Source organism: Mesitornis unicolor, unplaced genomic scaffold, assembly GCF_000695765.1.
Source record: "Mesitornis unicolor isolate BGI_N332 unplaced genomic scaffold, ASM69576v1 Scaffold52117, whole genome shotgun sequence".
NCBI classification, from domain to species: domain Eukaryota; kingdom Metazoa; phylum Chordata; class Aves; order Mesitornithiformes; family Mesitornithidae; genus Mesitornis; species Mesitornis unicolor.
In genome coordinates this window covers 1-8,750 of record NW_010196773.1, presented here as the reverse complement: position 1 = coordinate 8,750, position 8,750 = coordinate 1, and the positions used below count along the sequence as shown (strand labels likewise).

Below are 8,750 nucleotides of genomic sequence, written 5' to 3'. Positions count from 1 at the left end.
TGGGGCCTAACACCTAGGAAGAGCTGAAAGCAGCAGTGCGAGGCAGGTCAGTATGGGATGTGTCATGGGCTGTAGCTGACAGGCCAACTCGGTACTTACTCTTGGGAACAGCTGCTGTTACAAGAAACCTTGAAGTGACTCTGCTGATGCTTTTTTGTCCCCCTAACTTGCAGTGGATGTAGCCGTATAAATTAGCAGTCTGAAGGGAGATCCCAGCTATCACAAGAGCCTGCAGACAAACAAAAGTTCAGCTGGGACAAACACACTGCTCTGTATAGACTGAATGCATAGAATACACGTGTATATGTATATATAGATACACACACATGCTGCAAGAGGGGGATATTCCTTCCAGTAATAAGTGACCTTTAAAGAGATCCAGTCATGTCAAACTTTAACACAATGGTTTCTTTCTACAACATGCCACTTTTTATCAAAACACCAATACGTCTTTTGTCATTCTGTATCGTGAAAGACTTTGTTACTTTCCTAAAAAGCACTTACTCAAAAAAGGAACCCATTCAAGATATTCCATAATAATTTCACTTTTTAAAAGTGAAAATTTTTATCTAAGTGTATCTGATTTGTATCTAAAAGTTTCAGATCCAGATCCACATCAAATCCACAGCCTTGTTTAGCTGACAAAGGCCTTATTCAGTACAAATAAGATCCTGTAATGTACGGATTTCCAACCAGATTTCCATGGTTAGCTATGCCATTGTGGGCACTAGAAAGCAGTTAATGATTTGCAGTTGATTCGTACCCATCACTGAATTTCCTGTTTCATTTAATAATCAAATGTAATCTTGGCTGTTGCAGGTTATATAGCTGCACATGTCCAAGACACTTCTTATCTTTTCAAACTGAATTAAGAAATTGTGCTTAGCATGGCTAGGAACTTGACAAAATTAATTCTGTGGTGACTATTCAACCACTTAATTTTTACAGGGGAAAACTTGAAGACTTCATAGACAAAAATATATTAAAATAATGCAGTATGTGGAGTTAACTTCCTCCTGTGTTTAGAAAAATGTGTAATATTTTCTTTTATTTTCTTTGTAGAGTAGATGGCTTATAAATACAGTAATTATAAAATACTTACTTATAGCTCAATTTATAAAGATTTTAAACACTATATACTGGTTCTTTCAAAAGGCAATGGTACCAGAGATCTAAAACCTTACTTTTAAGAGCAAGTAACATTCAAGTTCCAAGGAGAGATGAAAACCAGCATCACTTACTCATTTTTTATCCTCCCCTATTACTTGCTTTGACTGAAGTAACTTGGGGAAAAGTTGCTACAGTTAAAAAGAAGTCCGTCATTTTGCCACCCATTTAAGGTTCTCAAGTTAGATGAAGGAGTCGACATCCTATACCCTAGTAGAAGTGGGGCTAAAAACTACTGACCTGTTCCAGCCTGCAGGGCTTGACTGCAGAAAAACTCCTCTGATCTGTTGAAGCTATCAGTGGAATTTTTGTACTGTTGGAAGATGTGGTTCAAAGACTGTTGTGAAACTAAGGGATCTGGGTGTTCCCTCTCCTAACACTGTCTGTCAGCTCTAGGTCTTCCAGGACCCCCAGACTTACCAGCCATTTCAGCTTCAAGGAGAACAAGGTGCTGAAGAAAAACACTGTCCAAATAACTGGGCAGATAATGAGACCAAGCCAAAAGATCCGAGCTTCAGCTTCAGTTGAGGCAGCTGTTGTAGGCACCTGGAAGGAAAATTATTCAAACTACAAGTCACAAAGACAAAATCCACAATCGATAATAAATCAGCAGAGGAGGAGGAATGCACAAAGTTACTTCTTTACCTATATTTCATTTATTATATGCATGGAAGGAAGATTGAATAAGAAGTAGTGTTCTGCCTGCTGCCCTGCTGTACATGACAGCATTTTCTTTTCAAAATGTTCTGGTCTCTGTTCACAGTTAAATGAGATAATTATTCTTTTTGTCAATGGTGGCTCCCACTCACACTATAGATTAGTAGTATTCTTAAGTGAAAGATCTGTTACACTGACAATTGCTTTTAAACTTCAGAAATGCTAACTTTGAAATTAGATTCAAACTTTGCCACGGCCTTAGAGAAGTGTGAAACAGAAGACTGTTACAAGCAGTGTGAGTGTCTGTAGTGTAGATTTGTGACATGTGCCCCGTTCATAAATCAAAAGAACGGAGAAAACAACCAGTCCAGTATCAGAAAAGCTATCATACCTAATGTAGAACTTGCAGTGAGCTGTTGCAAGTGCTAACAAGCAAACTCTAAGGAACTCCCACAGGATTTATCAGTTCGTTCTGGTTCAGACAATGACATTCTCATAACAGTGCCCATTTCCAATGCATTTTCCTAAAAACATGCAGTATCTCAGCTTAATTTAAATCTTGTGTGAAGCTTAGTTTTCCATTATGTAAGCTAATACTTCAATTTTGCTCATGAAGTCCACTGATATTCCACAAATTAAGAACTGTGGCTTCAAAAATGCCTCTTCTCTAGTACTTGTGTTGGACACTGCAGCAACTGCTGGCCTCTCTCCGAAAGCGGCGTGGTCATTCACCGTGCTCTGTGTTGTTCAGGAAGAGCAAAACACCTCAAAGCAGGCTGCAAAAAGCCCAGGTTGGAGACTTCAGGTGGGCACAGCTCATGTGACTCTACACTGAAAGGCTCATTGTAAACTGCCAACACTTGAGAAACTAAAGGAAGAGAATTGTGCAGAAGGTGCTGATCTTTCCCAGGAGACCAGAATTAAAAACCTCACTCTGAACATCAGACCCCTCAACCACTACTAGCACTAGCTTCTGAAATACAAGCTTCACAAGTGGATAAGAAAACCCTGAGGACTTTTCCACTCTGAAAACTGAAAAGCCTTTTAGTATCTTGAATTCTCCATCTAAAGATAAGACTCATCCATCCACCCATCATGATGCAGATAATGGCATACAACTTGTAAAGTCAGTTAAGTTACTCTATCTTGCCTAAGAAAACCCTGTGAGATGTAATAATTACAAGGTGTCTTTAATTTTTTCACATATCCTGTAAACGAGGAATGTTGCAGAGGTCCAAAGAATAATGTTTTATGCTTCATAGGTACAGAGAAAGACTCCTATTCCGAGTCAATAAAAGGGTTAAATCACCTGTATCCAAAATTATGGACAAATTACCCACCAATGACATTGCATTAGCACTAACAATTTAGGAGAGGAAAAAAACACAGTCAACACACCTGAGAACACTGCACCTAAAAGACCCAGTGAACTTGATGAGCAAGATTACAAAAGGCTGCAGTAATCCCAAAGGAGAGAGGAGTTGTGATTTTTGAACTAAAAGTGTAAGGATTACAGGTGGGGAATGCTGGACTCTGGGAAGGAAGAGAATTGTGTGTATGCCAGGACCTAGCCATGACGAAGTATTTCTCACAGATAAGCCATGACAAAAATACTATCTAGTCTAATCATATCCTCCTTCCTGTGGTACTATGATTTTCACACTAATCAAGCTACTGTTTGCTAGAATTTTTGGAAGGCCTTGTGAGTCAACTTTGTACTTTCAGGCTAAAATTAACAAACTATAATAGGTGAACTAGGTTTGCTCATTTTATACTAATTTTGAGGTTGGGAAGTCATTTCACAGATGCCATTGCTTTTAAGTGCTAAGAAAGCTCTTGCTTACTGCTTTGACTTGACAGAACTAATAAATTCTTAAGGTTTTTCCAGTGTCTTTGCCTCCACACAGGCTTGCCTATATTCTGTCTTTAGTTTTCACTCAGATGAGAGGAAGAACGTTGCTATCTGTTACCCTCTGCACGGTGCACAGCTGCGCTCCTGCTTGGCCGCAGGGCTGCTAGAGGGCACTGCAGCCAGGCACACGTGGAGCATTCACCAGGCTGTGGGCACAGCTGGACCGGCTGGAAAGGGATGACCTAAGGAGTAGCACCGGAGCGTTTTTGTGCCAGGAGATGTTAGCAAGGGAGAGCAAAAACCTGCAGTCTTGACACTGGCAGCGATGCCAAGTGCCAATTTATAGCTTTTTTTGTGTTTTTTTTTTGCTTGAGGCATTTGGGGGAGCACTAGCAGTATCAGTGATCCAGGTGTTACCCCTCCATGAATCCATGAGCATGAATAAAACATTCCTTTTAAAATACTGAATTTGAACCCTTCAGCATTGCTCTCAACATTGATCTTCCCTGAGGAGTGGTCTGCCTTGGCATTAACTATGGAAAGATGTATTTATTACAAGATGTTCTCACTAAGAGATAGAAAGATAGAGATAGATATAAGATAGAACTACCAGAAACATTGTATACCGACCATACCATGCTACGAATATTTGTTCTGCTGATCCATATGATGATAACGTTGTGAGACCAGTTTTGTTCTGAATGCTTCCAGGATGTGACAATCCGTGTGCTTGCAACTGTATACTTACATTATCTTCTATAGAAGCTGGGTAAAAAGTAACTGTTACAAAGGTGCACTATTTGTTACTCTATTTGCCTTGGTGTCAGCTTTACAAGCTTTCCTATGGATTCTGTTTGCCCTGTGCCTAGTTTTGTTAGCGCACTTACTCTTTTTGTTTCAAACACCCAGTGGCTTTTCCCATCTTCATCAATCTGGTTCCACCAACGCAAACCGACCAAGAGTCTTCCTGTCACGTTCTGGTGACAGAAACAGTTATTTGCATTAGTCAGTTCCATAATTCAGTTGTCAGTTAAAAAAAACCCACAACATGCCTGAATATCATATTCTTTTATCAACTACTAAAATTAGTTCTAAAAGCTGTGCCAGCTTGAGGACAACAGCCATTAAGAATGGATGAGTTGTCACAGTTTTAGGGCCTCTTCTCCTCTTCTAATATGAAAATTAGCACAATAACATTGATTTCAGCAAGAAATTATAGGATGTATCTTTTCCAAGTCAGTTTGTTGGAGAAGCCCCCAGTAAAAAAAAATTTCTTCAGTAGGAGAGAACTGAGAACAAAAACACACTGGAAAATGGAAGATTAATTATAAGCAAATAAGCCGCATGGAATCAAGCAAACAAATTAAGAAAACATTTCTGCACCTGGATTAATACCAGGAGTTGTCAGCATACTGCAGAGGCACCAGTGCTTCCCTTGTGCAATACAAAAGCCTCGTTCCACGTGTGGAGCCCCGAGGATGGTTGGCTGGCCTGAGCCACCAGAGGCAGAGCTGGGCTCCCAAGAGCCTTCTGCAAGCTCCTGCACGCTGGGGCACCACAGCTTTGGACTTCCTTCGGCATCCAGTACTGAAAGCCAGTGTCACTTCACTGCTTTTTTTTAAGGGGAAAAGCATACAAACAAATCCACCTATGGCAAGGCAATTTTCTCACCGTATTAGTAGCTCCCATCAGCCACAGAACATGGTAATAAACAGTAACTAAGATATGTAAATGTCTTAATTATGAGCTAGACATTTATTAAATCAACAGATCACAGGGGTTTTGTCCCTTTTGTCGGTACACATACTTCCTTTTTTGTTTTACTTAATGGCGCAGAAAATACTTTCAAAGGTAATTGCTATTCAGGGTCATCTTACCTTAACGGACCAAAAGTCAAAGGACAGAAGGAGGAGAATAGTGACAAAACAGGCAACAAAGCTGTTGCTGAACCAGTCACAGAACAAGTAGGTAACAATGGCACTCACTCGGAAAAACAGGTGGAAAAAGGTGGCCAGTGGGTGCCTAGGAAAAAACAAACACAGAGCACTTAGGAAGTTATGGGACAAGAAGAAACATTAAAGTATTCGTTAACGGTGTAGTATAACACAACTATTTCTAGTCTATAATAGCCAACCTTCAGTCTAAAGCTGAAAGATGAAGTGTGCTGTTCGGGTCAAAACTTTCTCAAAGACAGAACAAAACCTTGTTTCTTTGGTACTGCATGAAGGAATTTAGTGGTTGTGTTCCAGACTACCCTAAAATCCTCATCGGTTCATGAAATCAATCAGCATTGCAAGGCACAAAAACATTGAGACAGATCTTATGCCTTTTTGAAAACAAGAACAGGAACTCTGAAACAACAACAGCAACAAAAGTATATAGCTGTAGGGTACAACACAAAATGAACCCTTCTGTGTAATGTCTGAAACCAAACACTTCCAGTAACAGAGGAGTGCGATTGGGAATCAAACAGTTCTTACACTCATCAAACAGAACTTTGTCTATAACAAAATAAAGGAGAATTTCAGTGGAAAAAGTAACTATATCACAGGGAATATTGGCCTGTACAGTAAGACAGGGGGGTTAGGAGAATGCTATATTGAGCACAGCAAAATTTTCAGGGTAATATGCCAAGTACAAAAACCTATTCTGTTCAGTTGTGTTCATGTTGATTGGTTTAAAGTGACAATTAACTAGAGGCTATTGCATTTGCAACTTCCCTTGAAGCTGAGTGAATAGCATTTGTTTTCTGAATCAGATCTTTTTTCTTTAAGTCAGTGATTGTCTCATTACTCAGATAAGCTCCTCTACCTCTATAAACAATTAACAGTAGCATGGCCTAGGTCATAATAATGATAATTAACTACTCAACTATTAAATTTGCTATTCTAATATTGTATATAAAATGATACATATAATATATGCAAAATTATAATTGTTTATTATAAACCTAAATAATAGGTTATTAGATCTTTATTGTAATATTGTAATTCTCTAGGTGTTTAACTGTTCTAGTAATGATCTGTTCTATGATGGTGACATTGTGCTTGTAGTACTATGCACACATGACTGGAGAAGCAAGAATGACGCACAGCTGTAGTTTATATTTACTTCTGGTCATGCCCATGCTAACCTCAAACTTTCCAAAAACTTCACCTGACTTAGAACTGCCCACGTGACATTTGCAGTGAAAGGTGATTTTTCTGCCATTAGCAGGCAGGCAGGAGGATGGAGTGGAGGGGATGTTGTGAGTTGTCAAAACCAGACCATGTCTTGCTGCTTCAAATCTCGATCTCATTCAAGAAGATGTAAGAGTTCATTACACAAGTGGCAATTCCCAACCTTTTTACGAAAGGAGGCACTAACTAAATCGCTCTCCACAAACCTTGTGCTGTTAAGGAGCACTTGCATGTAACTTGGAGAATCACAAAGCACAACTTGTCGTAGCTTATGCAAATTGTAACCAAGCTCAAGACATGTGAAATTGGGATGAAGTTAAAGACAATTTATTGGAACGTGGTGTTACGCCCTCTAATAAGACAACAAAATTTTGCAGCACATGGGTGTGTTCCAGGCTTGTTTGCACAAGATTCTTCAGAAATATAAAACCAACTTTCGGCGTGAACAATGTAAGGGGTTTCATTTCTGTATTCTATAGCAGAAGATTTTTCAGTATGATACTATCTTCTATTGTCACAACGAGGGCAAGAAAGGAGAACAGTCTCTAAGGAAATCTATAAAAAGTGCATCAATGAGTAGAATGGTTTACTGGTACTTTGCCTACATTACCAGGTAGTGTGAACCAGTAGGAATAAATCTCTAGAGTAAACTAACTGGTGCTGTGCACCTCCTACAAACATTTCAGGGTGGTTTCACTTCACACTAACTGTAGTCTGGTCCCATAGACTGAATCTGTGGCTCACGTGCTCAAGACATGCTCCTAAGCACTATTTCCCGGTTTAGTTTAATCCTCAAAAATATAAATCTTCACTTAAAACATGTGCTGCTGCTACTGCAGCACAGAAACAAAGCAGCTTTTGGCATGTTAATCTTGTGTCAGGGCTGACTCGCCAGGTAGCTACAAAGTCCAAATCAGTGGAAGGGCAGAGATGCTTCCCCAGACACTGGTAAAACAGACTAATTGTACTGTAAAGCTACGCGATTGGTTGTTTGCACACCTCAGACAATATTTGTGTTAGGCTTGACATCTTGTAGTTTTCTTTGTTTACACCTACAAGAAATACTAACATGGTAATAGACTAAACTAGGGCAAGGAAGAAGGGAAGAAAACAATATAAATCAAAGCTGATTATATACATTATTGACAAGTGCATGCTCAGGTATAATTCTTCTTTGACAGAAAGCTTTCCCCTTGCCAGTCTTTCACTGGAGAGTCTTCAGAAGCCACTGGTGCAGCCGTGGCTCTGCCGCCTGGGACTGGGCAGTGCTGCAGTGACACCTCTAGTAAGGGGATGGCCACCTGTTTACCTTGACAGACGGGATGGAGCGATGGCTGGGCTTTCCTAACAGCCACCAGGATAAGACATACTGTATTCCACACAGCATCACATCCTGGGGTAGGAAAACAACAGTTTCACTGCAAGTAACCTGCTGTTTGCCTCCAGCTGTGCATGCAATGTGATGCCAAAGCACTCTGCTACACAGCCAGTTTTGCTGAAGGTGGGAGCTCTCTCCACTTCACCAGCTCTAACAAAAACGTTGTTCAGTTGGGTTAGTTTGGATCTTTTTTTCTGATACATAGACTTTGGGTACCTTTCTGTTTCTGATTGCAGGACGGTGCTGAGCTGCCAGGCTCGCAGCAGCAGTGGGACTGGCAGGGCCGTGGCCTCACCTGCGCCGACGCCGAGCTCCTGCCGGCCTACGGGCAGCCTGCTGGGCGCTCGACCACCCTCCCTGCCAAACACGGGGATTTACAAGGCGTTTCTCGTATGCCGGCTCGCCAGGCCCCTGGAACGGCAGGGGCGGGCCAGGCCCGGTGCCTCAGGGTGTCCGAGGCCTCCGCGCCGATGCCGGGCCCGCTCCGCTCCCCGCGCCGTTACCTGATCTTGGCTTT

At 41.0% G+C, this 8,750-nt stretch overlaps 1 protein-coding gene across 1 annotated transcript; it reads right to left on the bottom strand.

Moving 5' to 3' along the window:
* Nucleotides 1-13: 13 nt before the first annotated feature.
* On the bottom strand, nucleotides 14-8,590 carry TVP23A (trans-golgi network vesicle protein 23 homolog A (S. cerevisiae); the record flags this gene model as incomplete). Its single annotated transcript, XM_010188581.1, has 5 exons — nucleotides 14-229; nucleotides 1,588-1,713; nucleotides 4,564-4,653; nucleotides 5,554-5,698; nucleotides 8,529-8,590. Coding segments are annotated over 5 exons (639 nt in total), but the record flags the coding sequence as incomplete, so codon positions are not given.
* Between the last annotated feature and the right edge of the window lie 160 nt (nucleotides 8,591-8,750).